This window comes from Podarcis liolepis (assembly GCF_965112155.1).
Source record: "Podarcis liolepis genome assembly, chromosome: 14".
Lineage (NCBI taxonomy): Eukaryota > Metazoa > Chordata > Lepidosauria > Squamata > Lacertidae > Podarcis > Podarcis liolepis.
Window position 1 is genome coordinate 43,166,954 of NC_139569.1, and position 23,436 is coordinate 43,190,389.

General features: G+C 44.9%; 1 protein-coding gene across 2 annotated transcripts in view; it reads left to right on the plus strand.

The window, feature by feature from the left end:
• LOC310693598 (tropomodulin-3) overlaps positions 1-23,436 on the plus strand; it is a 50,523-nt gene that overhangs the window by 20,820 nt on the left and 6,267 nt on the right. For both annotated transcript variants that reach the window (XM_083475971.1, XM_083475972.1), the window contains 6 exons: positions 10,912-11,034; positions 11,433-11,522; positions 14,543-14,673; positions 15,565-15,672; positions 16,552-16,695; positions 18,757-18,901. In XM_083475971.1, the coding sequence (XP_083332097.1) occupies positions 10,912-11,034; positions 11,433-11,522; positions 14,543-14,673; positions 15,565-15,672; positions 16,552-16,695; positions 18,757-18,901 (741 nt within the window). The remainder of the gene's footprint in view (positions 1-10,911; positions 11,035-11,432; positions 11,523-14,542; positions 14,674-15,564; positions 15,673-16,551; positions 16,696-18,756; positions 18,902-23,436) is intronic.

The following is a 23,436-nucleotide window of genomic DNA, read 5'->3' on the forward strand; positions in this document are numbered from 1 at the left end:
CCCGCCGGCCTTCCTGGACCTCTTCTGAAGGCCGGAGGGGGGGAAAGGCTTTGCTCCCCACCACCAGCATTTTAAAAGCAGTCCGGCATTCTTCAAGGGACCTTATCTTCTTTCCATCTCTGGGCTAGGAGCATCCGCGCAGCCATACTCACGTATGTAAATAGTATTTTCTGCTCCCTTGGGATTTCAGCACCTAGAAGTCCTTTAAAAAAAGGCTTCTGGGTTTTGTTTTTAGAAAAAGTTATTTTAAACATTTGTAAAGATCCAGTTTAAACCTTATAGCCCCATCTGTCTTCCGAGGAATGAGACAGAGAGGAAGTTGTGTGTGTGTGTGTGTGTGTGTGTGTGTGTGTGTTGACTCCTTCACATGTATGAACTGGGCCTCGGATGTGCACTTGCCTGTGTGAATCTGAGGTCCTCGGAAAATTCTGCTTTTCAGTATCAAAGCGTAGAGGGCTGCTTCTCCCAAATGAATAGAGCACTCCCCTGCCCCTGTCGTAAGCGGTTGCTAAAACTTGAAAGCCTCACCCTGTCCCAGCTGTTGGCGAACATACAATGAGCCACTGTTGCTGGTGGAGAGGGCTGATGCAAGAAAACTTTCTTTCGCGGAATGACATTTGGATAGAAAATACAGATTTCATCCACGTAACAATGGGAGCTTTGTGGCAAAAAGCATTGTGACTATCAAGAAGGCATGCAAACAATCGTTGTCTGCTGCAAGCATACAGCTCGAGGACCCAGAAGGGTTGGGGAATTGATTCCCTACTTCAGAGGTGGTGAGCTTGGGCCAAGCGGGAGTCCTAAATTGACCTGCAAGCCTGTTTTCCTGAAGACACACCCACCTTTCCTCTCTCTCTCTCTCTATATATATATATGCCGTCAGGTGTAAGCAGTGCCACATGTATGTATAAGCTAAACAAGCTATAGCTTAGGGCCCTACTCTCTTGGGGGTCCCCCAAAAAATGTAAAGGAAAAAAATCCTGGATGTACATTTCCAAAATAAAAAAATTCCTTCCAGTAGCACCTTAAAGACCAACTAAGTTAGTTCTTGGTATGAGCTTTCGTGTGCATGCACACTTCTTCAGATACACTTCTTCAGATACATTTCCAAAATATAAGATAAGTTCAACAATCACTTTGATAAAATACATTTTGTTATGTGCAAATGGCTTTAGATACCTAATAGGTCCATAAAGTACCATATAGCATATATTCAACACAAAGAACAGCGGCAATTTGTTGTTGACAAAGGACAGCTGGACATATAAAGGGCCCCATTACTTTCAGTAGCTCAGGGCCTCATCAAACCTAAATCCGGCCCTGGGTGTAAGGCAGATAAAGATGCGACTCCTTTCCAGAAGCAGGCTTTGCAGGCACCGCTTATCATCTGTCCCTTTGCTTGTGTGGCTTGAGTTCACATCACTGCTGGTAAAGGAAGTGTGGTTTTGCAGCTGACTGTCAGCGCTTGCAAACCGTTCTTCGTTTGCCCACATGATTTGATTCATCTGATTTCACCTGCCTGAGAACCCCAAGCCTTTGTGGCTTGAAGTCTACTTGGCCAGTTTTTCTGGCTTCCTATGCTACCTTAGGGACATGGATGGCGCTGTGGGTCAAACCAACACAGCCTAGGACTTGCCAATCAGAAGGTCGGCGGTTTGATTCCCCGCGACGGCGTGCGCTCCCGTTGCTCGGTCCCTGCTCCTGCCAACCTAGCAGTTCGAAAGCACGTCAAAGTGCAAGTAGATAAATAGGTACCGCTCCAGCGGGAAGGTAAACGGCGTTTCTGTGTGCTGCTCTGGTTCGCCAGAAGTGGCTTAGTTATGCTGGCCACACGACCCAGAAGCTGTCTGCGGACAAATGCCAGCTCCCTCGGCCTATAGAACGAGATGAGTGGCGCAACCCCAGAGTCGTCCGCAACTGGACCTAACGGTCAGGGGTCCCTTTACTTTTAGAATAGAAATCACCCATGGACATCCACAGGGCAATGCAGTGCATTTTGCATTGATTGCCTTGTTTCGCAACCCAGGATTGCTCAGCTGCAAGCCAGTCTGTTGTAAGCCAGAATCTAGGCAGTGGGTTCCTAGACTTTTCCCCTGCACAGCCCAGTCGAAAACTGCTGAGGGTCATGAAGAACCACTTAATGATTCTTGCCTGTTGTAGCAAATGTAATGCACTGTGCTAGATGCTATATGATTCTCTATTGCCTCTGTTATTTTGGATCTGTTGTATTTTATTGCAATACAATTCCATATAATTCAATTAGCTACCAGATGTTGTGTTTGATTTTTGGCACAGGTTTTTTTCCCCCTTGCACAAGTATGTGAAATAAGTTGATTGAGCTGATTGTGTTTATATTCTGCCTTTTCTCCAAGGACCTCAAGGTGGTTTCCCCTCCCCTCAGTTAATCCCCACAGCAACCCTGTGAGGAAGGTTAGACTGAGAAGCCGTGACTGGGCCCAAGGTCACCCAATGAGTGTCATGGCTGATTGGGGATTTGAACTCTCCCAGGTCCTAGCCCAACATTCTAACCACTGCACCACAACGGCTCTCTATGATTTCTGATGCATAAATGCATCATGTTCATCTTAGCCTTGATTTCATTCAGCTTTTTGTATCAGAGCTGGAGTCTACCAGTGCTTGGAAAACCATAGTTTTCCCACCCTGGTTTGTACACACTTCAGTGATACTCAGCACACATAACCATTCTGACACACTTATGCCAAGCTGTTGGGTGTGGAAGTGTTTTGATTTGTGCATTCCTGCCCCCCCCCCAAAAAAAATCACTCCACCGTGTGATCTCCTCCTTAACTAAATGTTCCCAGATTGTCAGCAGAAACACTCCTGTGGCCCTTGCAAAGTCAAGTGCAGATGTGTCCTTTCGACAACGTTTGTGTTGGTGTGTGTCGGGCAAGAGGAATCTCGAAAAGCTCTCACTTGGCTCCCTGCCTGTATAGTTATGTCATTGTTTCCAAAGGCTGTGCAGAGTTTTGCCCTCACAGTGACTGAACAATGAGCTTGAGTTTTGAGCGTATTTGCTCATTACCTGGAAAGGAATCTTGGAAGTTTTCTCAGAACAGAAATAAGGGTGGGTCTGCACAAGACGAGACTCGCTGCGAGCTCCAGTGAGACCAAGTTTGCATTTGTGTGACGGTCTTTTTTGTTGTTGTTGATTGCACGAGGGAGCAGCTAAACTGTGGCATTGATCGCACAGCAGTGTTTAAATTTGGGTCGGTTATGGGGACTCCCTCAGCCTCAGCCAACACAGCCAATGGTCTATGGGGAGTTGACGTCCCGTCACTCTCACACTCCTTATCTTTGAGTACTTCAAAAGTTCTTCAGAGCTGTGTGAGAAAGTTTCTGTCTGTGTGCTTTGGCCAAAGTGCACCCCTGGAGCTGCAATGGAAGGGGAATAGCACAAACTGTGCTCTGCTCCAGTGGCTCAGGACCGCCATACCTCAAGGACCACCTCTTTCCATATGAACCTACCTGGACCCTGAGATCACCTTCTGAAGGCCTTCTTCGTGTGCCGCCTCCTTGAGAGGTCCGGAGGGTGGCAACACGAGAACGGGGCCTTCTCTGCAGTGGCTCCCCATTGTGGAATGCTCTCTCCCTGGAGAAGTTCGCCTGGCACCTTCATTATACGCCTTTAGGTGCCAGGCAAACGTTCCTTTTTAACCAGGCCTTTGGTTGATCTGTTTGACATCCTGTGCCCTTTTAAAATGTGACTCTTTTCTTTGGGGGTGTTATTGGGTTGTTGTTTTTATTCCAATTATATATGTTGTGATCTTTTCTGTGAACTGCCCCGAGACCTCCAGGTATAGGGTGGTATAAAGGTAAAAGGTAAAGGGACCCCTGACCATTAGGTCCAGTCGTGGCCGACTCTGGGGTTGCGGCGCTCATCTCGCTTTATTGGCCGAGGGAGCCGGCGTACAGCTTCCGGGTCATGTGGCCAGCATGACTAAGCCGCTTCTGGTGAACCGGAGCAGCACACGGAAACACCATTTACCTTCCCGCCGGAGCGGTACCGATTTATCTACTTGCACTTTGACGTGCTTTCGAACTGCTAGGTTGGCAGGAGCAGGGACCGAGCAACGGGAGCTCACTCCGTCGCGGGGATTCAAACCACCGACCTTCTGATCGGCAAGTCCTAGGCTCTGTGGTTTAACCCTCAGCGCCACCCGCACCCCTTATACAGTGGTATATAAACTCAGAAAATAAAAAGAAGGCCATTGCCTGGCCGTCCAGGCTTCCTCTGTCACAAGTATGCTATTATTCATAGTCTACCTCCACTCTCAGAGGCGGTGTTGAACTACAGGTAGATGGCTTGGACCAGCAGGGCTTTCCTTTACATTCTCAAAGGGGTACGTTTATGGCTGTTCTGCAGAGTCTGCCAAGGGAATCCAGGTTAGGTGCTCACAGTGAATTTTGGACAGTACCCATTTTGTGCTTTTCATAGAGATTTCATTGCCTCTGTAGTGTTGCAGCCTTTGCAGAACCCAGAATGCTTTGCAGCTGTGGGAGACGGCTGAGCCGCCTCAGTTCTTAACGTGCAGCTCTGCAGTGCTAGGTTTAATAATGGAAACAAATGGACAGGAAAGGCACAAGAATGGGAACTGGCAGCTTTTCCCCTGGAAAAAAACCAGGAGGGAGGTGCTTTTCCCCAGTTGTGCGCTTGCCGTGTTGCCGAGGGGGGTGGCAGCTTGCGCGTTTTCGGCAGATTGCCTCAGAGCCCTCTTTTGTGAAGCCAATTCTGTTTTTAATAACTGGGTTCTTTTCCTGTTGCATACCATGAAGAATAATGCTAATCAGAAGGAACAGAAATGCAATTGTGAAGGCTATAGCAGGCAGAGAAAAGTAAAAGAGAGAAGGCAGCATGTAATGTGTATCCATTGCTTTCAGCTTTTTCAGACTTGCTATATAATTGGGGAGCATTCATAACTCTGTTGTAGAGCATTGTCCTTGTGTGCAGAAACTCCCAAATTCAGTCCTAAGCATGGGAGACTGTAATGGCCACTAACTTGGAAGGCTTCAAAAGAGGGTGAGAGAATTTCTTAGAGGGGAAGGCTGTCAACGGCTGCTAGCTGTGATGTTCTACCTCAGAGGTCAGCAACCTTTTTCAGCTGTGGGCTGGTCTACCGTCCCTCAGACCATGTGGTGGGCCGGACTACAGTGGTACATTGGGTTCCATACGCTTCAGGTTACAGACTCCGCTAACCCAGAAATAGTACCTCAGGTTAAGAACTTTGCTTCAGGATGAGAACAGAAATTGCGCGGCGGCGGCAGCGGAAGGCCCCTTTAGCTAAAGTCATGCTTCAGGTTAAGAACTGTTTCAGGTTATGAACGGACCTCCAGAGCGAATTAAGTTCTTAAACCAACGTACCACTGTATATGAAGAAAGCAGCTCTCAATTAGTTGTGATAAATCTTCTGTCTCCCATTTTGGTTCTGAAAACTTTTGGTTCATAGGATTGGACCCATTGTCAGGCCTATTTGGAGCACACCCATTGCAATTAATAGGCACAACTGGCTATTGTCCGTTGATTTCAGTGTGCTTACCCTTAAGGTAGGATTTAATAGGCTGCAACGTACAGGCCGTATTGTACATGGTGTCTTGGAGGCCTTGCAGAATCAAGTTCAATATCAGTCGTATTTTTTTTGACATGGACCTCTAAAGACTATAAAACGAGTCCAGGGCAAAAGTGGGTCTTGAGTCATCCCATCAGATCTACGTCCAAGTTTTCTGTGCCGTGAAACTCCGACCCTTTAGTCTTCCATTGCTTGTAATATTGCTAAGATGGATTCCAGACATATTTGATTCCCCCCACCCCGTTTCGTTTCCTTTTATCTTGAAGATCAGAGTTGGCTCTTGCCAAGACTTGTGACAACGTGAAAGTGAATTCAAGGAAAACGGAACCAGATGGTGATGAGCTGGAAAGGGAGGCTTGACACTGTTTGGCGAGATTCACTTTTCAGCAAAAGATGCTCCCCTTTCTTGCTTCGTTATTATGCCTGTATCCCAGCCTTTCTCAGCCTTGGGTCCACAGATGTTGTTGGACAACAACTCCCATCATTCCTGACCACTCGTCCTGCAAGCTAGGGATAATGGGAGTTGTAGTCCAACAACAGCTACAGACCCAAGATTGAGAAAGGCTGCTGTATCTTGTTCTCTGTCTTGTTTTTTTTTTTAATATACAGAATCCACAACGTAAAATAAAAGCACTTGGTCCAAGTAAAATGGCTAGGAGAAGGAGAAATTACTTATCTATGTTTACTTATAAGATTTCTGGCCTGCCCTCCATATGGTGTCAGGACGGGTTGTAGCACGGTAACCATACAGTAATTTTAAAAAATTAGAACTATTTTAAAAAGTCAAATTGTTCCAGCCAAGTTGATGATGAAGAATAAGATGATGATGATAATTATATGTCACTCATCTGACTGAGTTGCCCCAGCCACTCTGGGTGGCTTCCTACAAATTAAAAACATGAATAAGTATCAAACATACAGTGGTGCCTCGCAAGACGAAAAGAATCCGTTCTGTGATTCTCTTCGTCTAGCAGTTTTTTCGTCTTGCGAAGCAAGCCCATTGAAGGATTAGCGGATTAGCGCTATTAGCGGCTTTTAGCGGCTTATCTGCTGATCGGATCAGCTGATAAGCAGCTTAGCGGCTTAGAAAAAAGGGGGGAGGGGAAAAAACCAGCAGGAACTCGCAAGACATTGTCGTCTTGCGAAGCAAGCCCATAGGAAATTCGTTTTGCGAAGCACCTCCAAAACGGAAAACTCTTTCATCTAGCGAGTTTTGCGTCTTGCGAGGCATTCGTCTTGCGGGGCACCACTGTATTAAGTGTAGATTCATCAAAAAGGATTGGTCCCACAAAACAAAATACCTTAACTCTCAAGTAAATAAATAAGTGTTTCTTCAGCTTATAGGGGAATATGCAGTGAAGATGCCTCTGTGAAGAGGGATTTCTACAAATTAGGGGCTGCCACAGAGAAAACCCTTTCCCATACCGCCATTCCTCACACTTATGGGAGTGGTGGAACTACTGACAGAGCCCCCTCTGATGACCTTGACACCCAAGAGGGTCTCTAGGGGTGGAGACAGGCTTTCAGAACCTTCTGGAGTCTCCTTCAGGGTCTGCAGAAGCCCTCAGAATCACAGCTTTTTCTGGGATCTGAAAGCCAAGAAGGGATGGAGCAGAGTATTGGTCCCATAGCAAGGGAGTCCCGTAATCTCAGTGCCTGGGTTGCCACTCTCTGTATCTCAGATGGTGGGCAAACACAGAGTAAGAGCCCTGACTATGGTCTGGAGGTATGGTCCAGTTTGCTCCAGAGCAGTGTCCTACAACTCCCATCATCATGGCAACTGGGCCTGATGGGAATTGGAGTTTGAAGCTCCTGGTATTATTATTATTATTATTATTATTATTATTATTATTATTATATTTATTAAAGTTTCATAAACAATCAAAAACTTCAAAATTTAAACATAGAGTACAAAAACCAAAAAAAGCTACAAAAATGAGAAAATACAAAACAAAACACACAGCGGTACACAATAAAGAACAGTTAACAGAATAGAAAAAGAAAAAAAAGAAGAAGAAAAAACACCAAAAAAACACAACAGAAAAATGATTAGTATTTTCATATCATATACTTCATTCACTAGTTTCTTGACCTCCTCACACCTCCCTTTTTGTATTCCAGTTCAGATATTTAGTTCAGCAAATCCTTACCCTCTATCATTTATCCTTACTCAACATCTTAACCTATAATAAATATATATTTTCCACCATTATCAATCCATATTTACATATTCTTACTGATCTTTTAACCAACACCACATGTTTTCATTCCAACGTCCCTTTAACACTCATTAATTTTACAGTATTTCTGTAGATAGTCTTTAAATTTTTTCCATTCTTCTTCCACCGCCTCTTCTCCCTGGTCTCGGATTCTGCCAGTCATTGCTGCCAATTCCATGTACTCTATCACCTTCATCTGCCATTCTTCCAGAGTGGGTAGATCTTGTGTCTTCCAATACTTTGCGATGAGTATTCTTGCTGCTGTTGTAGCATACTGAAGCTCTTGTTTCGATAGCTCATTGGTAGAATATGTGCTTTGCATGCAGACGGTTCAAGGCTTCATTCGACAGTAATGGGGATCAGGTAGCAGGGCGAAGGGAAAGAAGACCCTTTCTGCCAGGAGAGCTGTTGCCAGTCAGAGTCTGCGATATTAGGCTGGATGGGCATTAGTCTGAGCTGACTTAAGGCTTCTTCCTTAGGTTCTTGCACATCTCTCAATCCTCTAGCTCAAGGGTAGGGAAACTTCGGCCCTCCAGATGTTGCTGAACTACAGCTCCCATCGCCATTGACCATGCTTGCTGGGGATGATGGAAGTTGTAGTTCAGCAACGTTTGGAGAGCCAAAGGTTGCCCACCCCTCCTCTGGGTTTTCCTGTTGTACAGGTTGGTTGCATCTATGTGCATTCACAACTTTCTCATACGGAACACATATATTCAGCTCCTGTGTTTGCTCTCAGAGGAAGCAGCAAATTGGGATAGGAGGAGTGCCATCTACTGAATTACTCACAATGCCTTAGCAGAGAAATATTTCACGTACTGCTGTCAGGCATCCATCAGAGAGATGTCTGAAGCACCATTTCCAGCAGCCTTTCCCAACCTGACGTCCTGGAATTTGACAACCCATCAGCCCCCATCAAGCCTGGCTGTGCCAACCTGGTGCCATCAGGCATCCATACAGAACATCTGGCAAATGCTGATTTCAGCTTTTGCCTGCAATTTAAAGTGGGCCGGAAATCACTCAGACGCATTGCAATCAAAAGACTGAAGCCAATCATGTTGTCGGATTACTGAGCTACTCACTGATCTCTATCTCGAGGTAATAGCTGAATTTTTATGTTCAATTTGGCAAATGCAGTCTATATCAAACTGGCAGACAGGCTGACATGTTTGTTGTGGAGTGCAGCCTTTATGATGCACGGTAACGGTGATCATGATCTAGGCCAAGATCCAAGGAAATACCTTTGGGGTAGTTCCTGAGGGCTTGGATATGCTCATTAGGTGCTGTGATTAGAATTATAGAATCGTAGAGTTGGAAGGGACCATGAGGGTCATCTAGACCAACCCCCTGCAACACAGGGATCTTTTGCCCAACATGAGACTCGAACCCACAACCCTGAGATTAGGAGTCTTGTACTTTACTGACTGAGCTATCCCAGTAATTTAAATAGATAAATAAAGCCATTTTTGAGTGGCAGGTGCCCATGCTGTATATTAGTAGTGGGGAATCTCTGGCCTGGGGTGGGGGTGTTTAATGTGACCCTCTAGGCTTCTCTGTATGTGCCCTTGGGACTCTCTCAGAGCCACACACGCTCCTCATTCTTTCATCCTCCTTTAGCGCCTACCCTCCAACATTCCTCTGATGAAAATAGGGACGTCCTATTCAATAATAAGGGACGCGGGTGGTGCTGTGGGTTAAACCACAGAGCCTAGGACTTGCTGATCAGAAGGTCGGCGGTTCGAATCCCCACGACAGGGTGAGCTCCCGTTGCTCGGTCTCTGCTCCTGCCAACCTAGCAGTTCGAAAGCACGAACTGCAAGTAGATAAATAGGTACCGTTCCAGCGGGAAGGTAAACGGCATTTCCATGCACTGCTCTGGTTCGCCAGAATTGGCTTAGTCATGCTGGCCACATGACCCGGAAGCTGTACGCCGGCTCCCTCGGCCAATAAAGCGAGATGAGCACCGCAACCCCAGAGTCGGCCACGACTGGACCTAATGGTCAGGGGTCCCTTTGCCTTTACCTTATTCAATAATAATCATTACAATAATTTTGTTGTTTGTATCCTTCCCATTAGGCTGGGTCGCCACAGCCACTCTGGGTGGCTTCCAGCACATATAAAACATAACAAAACAAAACATCAAACATTAAAAACTTCCCTACAGAGGGCTGCCTTCAGATGTCTTCTAAAAGCCGAATACAGTGGTGCCTCGCAAGACGAAAAGAATCCGTTCTGTGATTCTCTTCGTCTAGCGGTTTTTTCGTCTTGCGAAGCAAGCCCATTGACGGATTAGCGCTATTAGCGGCTTTTAGCGGCTTTTAGCGGCTTATCTGCTGATCAGATCAGCTGATAAGCGGCTTAGCGGCTTAGAAAAAGGGGGGAGGGGGAAAAACCAGCAGGAACTCGCAAGACATTGTCGTCTTGCGAAGCAAGCCCATAGGAAATTCGTTTTGCGAAGCACCTCCAAAATGGAAAACTCTTTCATCTAGCGAGTTTTCTGTCTTGCGAGGCATTCGTCTTGCGGGGCACCACTGTACTTGTTTATTTCCTTGCCATCTGATGGGAGGGCGTTCCACAAGGCGGGCGCCACTACCAAGAAGGCCCTCTGCCTGGTTCCCTGTAACCTTGCGTCTCTCAGTTAGGGAACCGCCAGAAGGCCCTGCATGCTATATCTCAGTGTCTGGGCTGAGTGATGGGGGTGGAGACACTCCAGGTATACAGGACTGAGGCATTACCCCTTTAGCGATGTGGTTTGGTTTGGTGAGTACAGTGGTACCTTGGATTAAGAACTTAATTCGTTCCGGAGGTCTGTTCTTAACCTGAAACTGTTCTTAACCTGAAGCACCACTTTAGCTAATGGGGCCTCCTGCTGCTGCTGCTGCGCCGTCGCTGCACAATTTCTGTTCTCATCCTGAAGCAAAGTTCTTAACCCAAGGTAATATTTCTGGGTTGGCGGAGTCTGTAACTTGAAGCGTCTGTAACCTGAGGTACCACTGTATTGACTTTGTAAGCTACTGATCATCATGCAATGTGATTTCAGGATCCTGCAAGGTTGTCGAAAGCTGAGCACTGATAATATCCTAAAACGACTGTCCTCCTCTTTTGAACAGGGAAAGTATTTATTCCAAAGCCAAAGCCAGTACAGTCTTACACAGAAGAAAAAGTGAGTCTTGATCCGGAACTGGAGGAAGCATTGACAAGTGCTACAGACACTGAACTATGTGACATTGCAGGTTGGTTGGTGTGTATGTGTGCGTTGAGTTTGATTTAGCTTTTCTAAAAGCATGCTCCTGCATATAAGTATTCTTAAGGCTTCTTCCTACAGCCGGGATGGGAAGCCACAAATGGTTGGACTACAACTCCCATCATCCCTAACCATCCGCCATGTTGGCTGGGGCTGGTGGGAGTGGGGAGTCCCAACAATATCAGGAGAGCTACAGGTTCCAATCTCTGGCATAGATGATGATGGTGTGAGCCATATCTCAGAAGCAGTGCATGCATGTTAGTGGCGCTGTACAAGGAGTCATAAGAATGACTGGTCTTTGGGAAATTCTGCTGCAGATTCATGTTTTGGTCACATTAAGTTCCCAGCTGCAAAACCTAACTGCTGTTTCTCCTTTCTCCTGAACAGCTATCCTGGGAATGCACAACTTGATAAGCAACTCTCAGTTTTGCGATATTGTGGGAAGTAGCAACGGTGTCGCCAATGAAAGTTTCTCAAGTGAGTTTCATGCTGAAAGTCCAGAAATGCAACATTGTGGGTTCGACTGAAAGTGAGCCTCGCTGAGATGGGTTTCCCAATGCAATTGAGCACTTGCAGACACACGGTGGATTACCTATGTTTGCCATTTTTATTTTTATTTTAAAGTGTCCTAAGCTATTGTCCTGGACAAGGCAGCAGCTTAATAGGATTCCTTCGGAGTGCCAAGGCTACTCTGTTGTGAGAGGTGACTTGGTGGGTCTTTTATGCCTTTGTTAAGGAGGTCCAAGAGACTCTTCTCGTCATAATATTCCTGTGAGGCTTAATTGCACAGTTTTATGCCCCATCTGCACAACAACAACTATTTATTATTTATATCCTGCCCATCTGGCTGGGTTTCCCCAGCCACCCTGGGCGGCTCCCAACAGAATTTTAATAATAATAATAAATTAAAGTGATAAAACATTAACATTGGTCCAAGGAGCATCTTTAAAAACTGGGCATGTGGTGCGGACATGAATCTTCAGGGTGTCTCCCCTCTTTCCCATGACTTTATCTTCTGCACAACAGCGGCACATTGTGCCATTGGGGTAGAAAACTGAAAAGGTCCAGAAAGTCAGTCAATCCATCTGAACAGCTTTCAAGACAAGACAAGAACAGAAGAAGGGATCTGAATGGCTGCTAACTGGTCCAACTGACTGGGCTTTCATCCAGGGATCCTTTCAAAGAACTCACCTGGCCTCCTAGGAAACAAAACATTCCCCGGGATTCCACAGCTGTAAGGCGGCTGAGGCAGAGGCAGTAGGCAGACGCAAGTCCCACCGCTGCCATTTCAGGCAGACGGAACCTGCAGGCAGCTAAGCCACCATGTCACTCCTAAAATGTTTCGTGAGCCCTTTAAAAAAAATAAAATCGTTTTGTCCCGTCCGCCCAGTGATGACCTGGGGCGGGGCACCCCCTTCCTCCGCCACTGTGCCTCCCATCTTTCCCATGACTTTACCTTCTACACCACCAGTGGCACAAAGATCTTCAGAACCAAAAAGGTCCAGAAAGTCAGTCAAACAACTTCCAAGACCACAAAAGAAGAATCACTGCTTTATGGGCTACTAACTGATCCAACTGTCTTTCAACTGACCCAGGGATTCTTTCAAGCAACTCACCTGGTTTCCTAGGAAACAAAACATTCCCCAGGATTCCACAGCTGGTTGTGAGGTCAGAGCCTGGCCAAGAACTGGAGCCAATGGGCTCTGGGCTCTAGGAACGCTCTCTCTGCCAGGCCCAGGGCACCACTGGGCAACTTCAGGAAGCTGCCCAACGTCTGACCCTCCTTCTTTCCCTCAGAGAATCCTGGGCACTGAAGTTTACCTCTCACAGAGTTACAATTCCCAGCAACTGAACAAGAACAAGAATAAGAATAGTTTACTTATACCCTGCCCATCAGGCTGGGTTTCCCCAGCCACTCTGGGCGGCTCCCAACAGAACATTAAAACACAATAAAACAGGCTTCCTCAACCTTGGCCCTCCAGATGTTTTTGGCCTACAACTCACATGATCCCTAGCTAGCAAGACCAGTGATCAGGGATGATGGGAATTGTAGTCTCAAAAACATCTGGAGGGCCGAGGTTTAAAAAGCCTGGAATAAAACATCAAACATTTAAAAACTTTCCTAAACAAGGCAGCCTTCAGATGTCTTCTAAAAGACATCTTCAGATGTCTTCTAAAACTATCTTCAGCCTTCAGATGTCTTCTAAAACTATCTAACTTCTAAAAGTTAGATGATAGTTTTATTTCTTTCACATCGGATGGGAGGGCGTTCCACAGGGCAGGCACCACTACCGAGAAGGCCCTCTGCCTGGTTCCCTCAACCTCACCTCTCGCAGTGAGGGAACCACCAGAAGGCCCTGATTTCTAGATCTCAGTGTCCGGGCTGAACAATGGGGGTGGAAACGCTCCTTCAGGGATATTGGGCTGAGACCATTTAGGGCTTTAAAGGTCAGCACCGACACTGGTTTTTTTCCAATCACCCCTCCCTCCCACAAACACTATACATTTAAAGCAGTGTCATACCACTTTACATAGTCATGGCTTCCCCACCACAATGCAACAGAGCTCATCATGATTTAACAGTCAGTCCTTCTTTCCAGGGAACTCTCCTCAAGATCCTTTCTGCTGGAGGAAGGATTTTTTGGGAGCGCCAACCCATTGGCGGCCCAACACAATACTCATAAAGGGATGTAATGATTTGTTTGTATGGCTGTATCAGACTCATTCAGAGCAGACCCCCTAATTTCAGCTGGTCTACTCTTGAGTACAATTTTGTGGGATACAACCTGTAATCTATCTTTTTACCATTCCAGATTTTTCATTTAAAGTTCTCCCAATATCAGTAACACATGACATCTTGAGGAAGCGGTGGGGCATTGTAAAGAATTTTGTTTTCCAGTGAAGGGTTTCCATTACTATTATTATTAAAATTTATATACCGTCCTATATCCACAGGTCTCAGGGCGGTTCACAAGATAAAATCACAATATTAAAACACAAAGTACATAATCAAAATAAAAACATGAACGACTCAATAACCTCCCACAAATAGTCAGAGAAGGAAAATTTAAAACACACACACAGTATTTGTAATAAAACATATAAAAATAAGCAACCATCCGATACCATCATGGAGTAAATTAAAAGATCAATGTAACTGTCTTTCAAATTAAAACATTTTAAACATTAGTTTTTTACAATTAAATTGGAATAGAATTGAGTTTCCTTCTGCATTGCATTGGCATGGGCTCTGGCAATATATTTTTTAAAGAACTCAAGATATGGGAGGTTGTGCTGTGTACTTTGGTTTATCCCTATGTTTCCATACTACAGACTTCTCCCTGTGGAATTTTGTTGATGGTAGTTGACAGTTTGCCCTGACAAAAAAATGTTGCAACACCTGAACCTGCATTTTAAAACTAGTACCGGCACCGTTTGGGTGTGTGATTGAAAAATTCAGTGTTCGTGTTTCTCACATTCCCTGTCTCTCGATTCAGATGTGGTCAAAGGCGAAAAGATGATGCCCGTCTTCAATGAGCCACCAAATCCCACAAACGTAGAGGAGAGTTTGCAAAGGATTAAAGAGAACGATTCGCGCCTTGTTGAAGTCAACTTGAACAACATAAAGGTAACTGTGAAGCATACAGAGAACAGCAGGGATGGAAAGCCAGTGGCTCTCCAGATGTTACTGGACTACAGCTCCCATGATCCCTGACTCAACCATGTTGGCCAAGGCTGATGAGAGTCCAACAGCATCCGGCGGGGTACAGGTGCCTGTTCCTGGAGTCCAGAAATGTAGCTTTCAAAATGACTGGCATTTCTGTGTCCATGGCAATGTGGCTCCAGTGTTTTATGATGGCAAATAGTGTGCTTAACTTACTACAATGCAAATTGTTATTTAATTAGTCGTACCTTGGATTCCGTTCGACTTCCGAAACCAAATTGCGGCTTCTGATTGGCTGCAGGAAGTTCCTGCAACCAATCAGAAGCTGCGGAATACTCGTCGGATGTTTGAGTTCCAAAAGAACATTTGCAAACCGGAACAATCACTTCCGGGTTCGCGGCATTTGGGAGCCAAAGCGTACGAGTTCCAGGGCATTTGGGATCCAAGGTACGACTGTATTGTTTTTATTTTGGTTTCTTGATCTGTGGATATTTACAGTGGCACTTGCTGTCCTTGCTGAGAGTTTTTAGGAAATCCCTGTTCCCAGAGTTCCCTGGATTCACTGTGAACCACTCTGGGAATTTTAGCTCTCTCAAAGGGAAAAGGAACCCCGTAACAACTCTCAGCACCCTTAACAAAACTACAGCTCCCAAGATTACTTGCTGGAGGCCATGACTGTTTAAAGTGGTATGATACTGCTTTAAATGTTTAGGTCAGGTGGGGCATGTATCTGCCCACCCACTTTCCTCCCTCGTGAAAATAGACCGAGGGCCCCACTGCTCCCAAGTTGAAGGAAGGAGGGAACTGCCGTCATAATATTAATTGTGTCTTATTCTCTTTTAATTTTGATTGAAGAACATTCCCATTCCAACACTGAAAGAATTTGCCAAGGCATTGGAAACAAATACTTACGTGAAGAGCTTCAGCCTTGCGGCTACTCGGAGCAACGACCCTGTTGCTGTCGTAAGTGAGATTCCAGGGTTCGCTAATCTAGGGTGTTGTCTTGACACGAGGTACTCAAAACAATTGAGTTAAGGTAAAAGGTGGTGCATGAGGGAGAGATGCTTTCAAAACCTGTCGTGCTTTGGATAAGCTCAGACTAAGGCTGATGCTAGGGGTCTCATTCTGGTGCAAGAGCCAGAGGACATAGTCAGAAGGGTCAGGGGCACGACAGGGTTGCTTTATTGATGATAGTTTAGATATTATTGTAACTGTTGAGTGGATTTCTGTTTAACTTTTACATGTTGATATTATTATTTTATACTATTCCAATGATTGTTGAGTGTTACTTTTTTGATGGAGGTTGCCTATTTTAAAGTTATGGTTTATTATCACATTTTTGTATTGCATTAGATTGTTATAAGATGTACATTTTTTGTTTCTTCAGCTTGTAAACCGCCTTGAGTATTGTAAGATAGAAAGGCGGTATACAAATGAAAAATGATAATGAGGGGGAGATGAGGCAAGACTAGTCCCTTCAGCAGCTTTTCACAATAATGAGTTGTTCAAACTGAGAAATTGACTTGGATGTTTGGGTTTTTATAGGGCCTGGTGGGCTCTGATTGGCCAGGGGTTGGTCAGCTGACAGTGTTCCGGTAGTTTCTGAAGCCTAGGTGATACTGTTGCGCTGGAGAATTTAGCCAGGTTTGCAGGATGAGGCAAGACTGAAAGCGTTGTAAGATGTTGGTGGAAGGGAAGTTCTTGAACCAGGACACTGTCACTCTCATCGCCTTTTGGGTATTGACCATTATGGTGTAGGCTTTCATTCATGCCTGACATGGTCGCACTCTGCTTTGGTTTTCCATATGGGCTGATTTCATTGACACCTCTTTGTATTTCAAGGCTTTTGCCGACATGCTGAGGGTGAACAAAACACTGAAGAGTCTAAACATTGAATCCAACTTCGTCACCGGTGTGGGCATATTGGCATTGGTCGAAGCTCTCAAAGAGAATGAAACCCTGACCGAAATAAAGATCGATAACCAGGTAACGTCAGCTGCTTCTTATGCAAAGTTAACTGTCAAAGTGCAGGCTAGCCAGGATCCAAAGCTTTGCTGTGAAAAATAAATAAATCTAGTTTGGTGGGGGTGAGGCTGAAGGTTGAGCTATTGGTCCACCTCTCAAATGACACTGTTTGGTGGAAGCTGTAACTGCATAGATTCTGCATTCAGACCTTCTACCGAACACTCAGAGGGCTGAGAGATTGAAAGTGAGAGCCTGTTGGCCGCATTACACATTTCAAATGTCTCTTCTCAGCCTGAATGTTGTAGTGGGACAAATTAGGCAAATTTATTCTTCAGAGGAGTGATGCCTTTGGAGTAATTAATCCTTTCCTGAAGCATTTTTTAAATTAAAAAATTCCTTCCAGTAGCACCTTAGAGACCAACTAAGTTTGTTATTGGTATGAGCTTTCATGTGCATACACACTTATTCAGATTCTTCGTGCATGCACACGAAAGCTCATACCAAGAACAAACTTAGTTGGTCTCTAAGGTGCTACTGGAAGGAATTTTTTTTATTTTGTTTCGACTACAGCAGACCAACACGGCTAACTACCTGTAACATATTTTAATCTACAGCATGAATTTAACTCTCCCTCACTTGGTTCTGTGTTGGTCTTGAACAGCCGCCTTCCAATGACAGTAATTGCCCTGTAACTTTAATTGCTGAGACTAAAAATAGCTGTGTTTGGGTTTTTTTAATGTTAGCTACTACTTACATACTAGTTATTAAACAAATAAGTTTTGACAGTTGAGACAGGGATGTTGAGGTTATTGTTTTTAACATGCGGTTTGCAATCTCTGCACACACGTAGTCCATATTTGTCCTGTGCTTACAATTTTTTTTTTTTTTAATAATTAGATATGCTCTGATATCTTATATTTTACAAAATGGTCTGTCAGTTCTTCTCTCTGTGCATTTGGACACCTCTTAAGATACCGTAGCCAAATACGCACGATGGTTTCTGAAAGCTGGTTTTCACCTATGTTTGGATAAAACTGAGTAACATTCTGAATCAAGATGACAGACTGAACCTTTCAAAATGGCACTGACTTCTTAAAATCACTGGAGTTTTTATTAGTTTCTTAAAATTCCCAAGCAGTGTCAGTTCATAGAATGATAGAATTGGAAGGGACCCAAGGGTCATCTAGTCCAACCTTCTGCAGTGCAAGAATCTCAGCTAAAGCATCCATGACATATGGCCATCCAATATCTGCTGAAAAACCTCCTAGGAAGAAGAGTCCACCACCTCTCATGAGAATCTATTCTACTGCCAAGCAGCTCTTAACTGTCAGTTGCGAGGCTGCCAGTGCAGGATCAAAGCATTAATAAGCATCATCATCATAGAATCATAGAGTTGGAAGAGGCCACAAGGGCCATCGAGTCCAACCCCCTGCCAAGCAGGAAACACCATCAGAGCACTCCTGACATATGGTTGTCAAGCCTCTGCTTAAAGACCTCCAAAGAAGGAGACTCCACCACACTCCTTGGCAGCAAATTCCACTGTCGAACAGCTCTTACTGTCAGGAAGTTCTTCCTAATGTTTAGGTGGAATCTTCTTTCTTGTAGTTTGGCTCCATTGCTCCGTGTCCGCTTCTCTGGAGCAGCAGAAAACTACCTTTCTCCCTCCTCTATGTGACATCCTTTTATATATTTGAACATGGCTATCATATCACCCCTTAACCTCCTCTTCTCCAGGCTAAACATGCCCAGCTCCCTTAGCCGTTCCTCATAAGGCATCGTTTAATAATTTTATTTTTACTGTATCTGACTCTTAATGAAAGCAGGAGACTATTTGCCTCGAGGTTTAATTTGGTGCCTGAAAGTTTAATCGTTTCTGAATTCGAAACATAACTCCTCTTACCTGAGAGATGGGAGAGAGCGTCGCCACATATGCCGTGCTGTGCCTTACTCTTGTAGAGTCAAATCACCCATCTCCGTGTTCCCACTACTGATCTAAAAATCCCAAGGTGCTTAGGAGACTTTATTTTGGGCAAGCCTGGACCGACGTTGGCTGATTTCCCAATGCTTTGCTGATTCCACCAGAGGCAGCAGTTGGGGACCCCTGTAGAAACGGAGATGGTGAACATGCTTGAGGAGAACACAAAGATCCTCAAGTTCGGATATCACTTCACGCAGCAGGGACCGCGAGCCAGAGCAGCGGATGCAATTACGAAAAACAACGATTTGGGTAAGGCGTTTTCTGCCGCAGAATGAGCAGGCCTCAGTCCCACTGAGCGTGGTGGCAGCTACCTGGCATAATTTGTGTAAGAATGTGTCTGTAAGGAAAATTCAGCTCCTCCAGCTGGTATGCTCCCCCTACACATTGATTCCTCTTCAAGAGCCTCGTTGGATCAGGCCTAAGGCCTGTCTCAGGAGTGGGGAACCTCAAACTAAATGCAGCCCCCTAGCTTGCTCTTATCTTGCCTCCTGGTGCTTTTGCCTGACTGGAAAGTGTCCTTCAGCTCTGATCATTCATCTTACTTTACTGGATGAAGGTGGGTGTGAAACTGCTGGATTTGTATAATTGGAATACAGTGGTGCCTCGCAAGACGAAAAGAATCCGTTCTGTGATTCTCTTCGTCTAGCGGTTTTTTCGTCTTGCGAAGCAAGCCCATTGACGGATTAGCGGATTAGCGCTATTAGCGGCTTTTAGCGGCTTATCGGCTGATCGGATCAGCTGATAAGCGGCTTAGCGGCTTAGAAAAGGGGGGGGGGAGGAAAAAACCCCAGCAGGAACTCGCAAGACATTTTCGTCTTGCAAAGCAAGCCCATAGGAGATTCGTTTTGTGAAGCACCTCCAAAATGGAAAACTCTTTCGTCTAGCGAGTTTTCCGTCTTGCGAGGCATTCGTCTTGCGGGGCACCACTGTATAACCTGCCGAACAAAGGTTAATAGTCACGTGCATTGCTCCATCCTTCAGGTGCCTTAGGACCCCACATACTACTCGTGTGTAGTCCTCAGAAGGTTGCCTGCTGTGGAATGTGGCCTTCTGCCTGCAAAATGTTCCCCACCTCTGGCCTATTTAATCCCGCATCTAGTTTCTCATCATGGCCAACCAGATTGATTTACTTAGTCAAGGGATAATAATAATAATAATATATTCTGCCCTTCATCCAAAGACCCCAAGGCATTCACAACAGAAAAATACAAAAAGCGAACACAAAATACAGTGGTACTTCGGTTCTCGAACGTCTGCATTGACGAACGTTTCGGAACCTGAACACAGAAAACCCAGAAGTAAATGCTTCCATTTTCGAACACACCTCAGAAGTTAAACAGCTTCCTCTGCGTGTTTTTCAATTTTCTCTCTTTTTTAAAAAAACAATGCTTTATTAGTTAACAAAATAAATACAGTTAACAAGCAGTAATGCAGTTCTTGTTACTTGTACAACGAGCACAGGAAGAGCATAAAATAATACAAAAAAAAAATTCAATCATGTAGTGAGAATTAACTACATGTAACCCTAAATGCTGTTTGTTACTGTACGAATGAAATATGATTGTCGTATTTAAATTCCAGGGTTGGTTGTTTTCAATTTTCTCAATGCAATTTGCAGACTGCCCTTTGCGCCTCGATTTTTGAACGTTATGGAAGTCAAACGGTTTTCCGGAACAGATTATGTTCGAGAACCGAGGTACCACTGTATGTAATAAAACAGAACTGAACAAGTAATGCCTCCTTCCACAAAATGCTGCTATTTAACTGTAAAGTTTTCCAGAGTGGCTCCCCTGAGACTTATAACAAACCCAAGGGAAGAGGAATTGGAGGGAATGGGGAGGAAAGCAAGCAGGTTTAACCACAAGTGTCCTGGGTAGTAGATGCTGCCCATTGGGAGTGGCAGGGCCAAAGGCCAAACAGTCTGTTGTGCCTGAGCCACTGACAGGGAGAGCCAACCCCATTCTATTTTTGGCCCCATCCTCTTCCCCACTGAGTTCTACAAAGGGCAGCACTGACCAGCTGTTTATAAATAGGAAGGTGGTTGGGTAGAGAGCTGGCTGAGCGCATTTTGCAATGCGAGAACCCATGACCCTGTACTGAGATGAAGTGTCTCATGCTCTACTGACTGAGCTTAAGAGTTGCTTCAACAGCTACTAACAAAGAGTACAGTGGTACCTCGGGTTAAGTACTTAATTCGTTCTGGAAGTCCGTTCTTAACCTGAAGCACCACTTTAGCTAATGGGGCCTCCCGCTGCCGCCGCACCGCCGGAGCACGATTTCTGTTCTCATCCTGAAGCAAAGTTCTTAACCCGAGGTACTATTTCTGGAGTGCCTGTAACCCGAAGTACCACTGTACATGCAAAGCACCTGTGGGATGAAGAGCAAAAGGCATCCTCAACACTGCAGGAAAAGACTCTAGGCTTCTAAGGAAATATAACTTGGCCTCTTCTTAATTTCATTTTCAAAAAGCCGCTCAGCACATTGTAAACTTTCCTGTTTTCCATCACTGCCCCAAATTCCAGCTGTGATATGTCATTGCTGGATGGTCTTATCTTTTCTCATCTATTTATATCTTGCTTTTTTATTTTTTATTTTGATTTCCTAGTCTGGCGTATAGGAGTAAAAATGTCATCAAATGCCCTTTCATCTCTTCAGCCCTGAAGCTTCTGAGACAGGATATTGCAAACGCCCAATTGGGTACTGAACACTGCAAGAGAAACTCTCTTAAAATCTCTCCTTGTCTCTGTATGAGTCTCCTAACAGCTCTTTGTGTGTGCACTGTTGTTCCATGTTTCCATCACACTCTTCTGCATGCTTTTTTTCATTTCATGAAGGCTCTGGAATTCCTTTCTAATAGCATGATTAATTAGGGAGGCCTAAATGAAATCCTGTATAATTCTGTTCTTGAGGCTGTTTCATGCAGCAATGGGTTGCAATATATAGTGTCGTAATGGCTCAGAGCTGATTGGGCTCAAAAGTGTAGGGCGTGGAATAAAGAAAAATACAAAATAAATGTAACAAGTGGAATTTTCCACTTGCATGTCAACACATTTGGGTGCTGCTGTTAACAAGGTGGTTGTTAAAAGATTTCACTTCCTTTGGGATACCCCTCCTTGATCCAGTTAAATAAAATCAACATTGGACTAAGTTCTAGTGTAATTCCCATAATTCATGTTATATTCACCACCAAAAATACGTTGTTATTACGTATTTATTACCCACCCTTTACCCTAAGGTCTTAGGGCAGGTTACAGCAATTAAAACACAATGTTAAAAACAGTTCAAACCATCTTGCAAACACAGATTGAGGTGGGTCCTAAATATATATCAAAAGCCAGGGTGAAGATGTGTGTTTGGTATATACTGAAAGCTGTACAATGGGGAAGCTTGGGGCACCCTTTTTGGGAGAGAATTTCACAATTTTGGGGCTGCCACAGAGAAGGCCATCTTCCGAGCCGCCTCCGCCCCAAGTTTCTGAGGATGGGAAAACAACCAATAGGGTCTCCTCTGTCAATCTTAACACCCAAAGTGGTCTGTAGGGCTTTAAACACTAACATGGGCACCTTGAATTAGGCCTGGAAATAAATTCTGCAACCAGTGCACTTGTATTAAAACACGTTAGGTAAGATCTAAACAGAACCACTAGCAGTAATCTATCTGGCCACTGCATTTTGGACCAGTGGAGGTTTCCAAGTCATCTCCAAAGTGAAACGTGTTCCAAAAATCCAATCTTTTGGGAGCCAGTGTGGTGTAGTGGTTAAGAGCGGTAGTCTCGTAATCTGGGGAACCGGGTTCGCGTCTCCGCTCCTCCACATGCAGCTGCTGGGTGACCTTGGGCCAGTCACACTTCTTTGAAGTCTCTCAGCCCCACTCACCTCACAGAGTGTTTGTTCTGGGGGAGGAAGGTAAAGGAGATTGTTAGCCGCTTTCCTGAAGGGGAGTGAAAGGCGGGATATCAAATCCAAACTCTTCTTCTTCTCTTCTTTTTGGCGTTTTGTTCTTTCCCAGTTCGGGCGTACTGGGCCATGTGCTCAGAGGCTGCTTTTTCCTTAATTCTTTGGGCCCAGCTACACTACGATAATGGCTTATCATTGCCTTTAAGTCGGGGACGGGGGCACATTTGTTCCACAAACCTAACTGGACCCACACAGGTCCTGTGAGGCTGTTTCCCACAAATGCTCTCTCCCGATGTCCCATAACATCACTCGCAATTGTGCTTGCTGCCTCCACCAATCAGCTGCGCAAGCCAACTGGGATCAACTGCGCCATTGCGTTCCGCATTGGTTAAAATGAAGGGCTTTTAAAAAACATGAATTGCCTGTGCAGGATGTCCAGGAGGATCCTAGTATAAGCGGGCTTCAACAACTCTTTACCTTCTTCTGCTTTCCCTAGGCCTGCAAGTTGTGGAATCAAACCAGCAGCTGCAGTTAAAAGGCACAGATATGTAGTTAATGTCTTACGTGGTATATAAGTTTCATTAAATTAATAAGTGCGTCTGTGCCTCTCAGCTGCTGTTTTGCACTCCAGTGGGTTCTAGAAAAAGCAAATTGGATTCTTCAAAGCCTAGGTCTGCCTGTGCCAATGGAGGGAGCTTCTTAGTTACCGATTCTTGCAAAAAATGAGTTTTCGGTACATTTAAACTTAGAAGTTTTGAGTAACTGTTTCCTTTCAAAATACAGGGCTGATACATTTTTTTCCCCTCCTTGCTTAATATACATGTTCAGTAACCTTCTGAAAATATTTACAAGACTGTTTGGACTCTCTCCACTGTTGACTTGATGGAC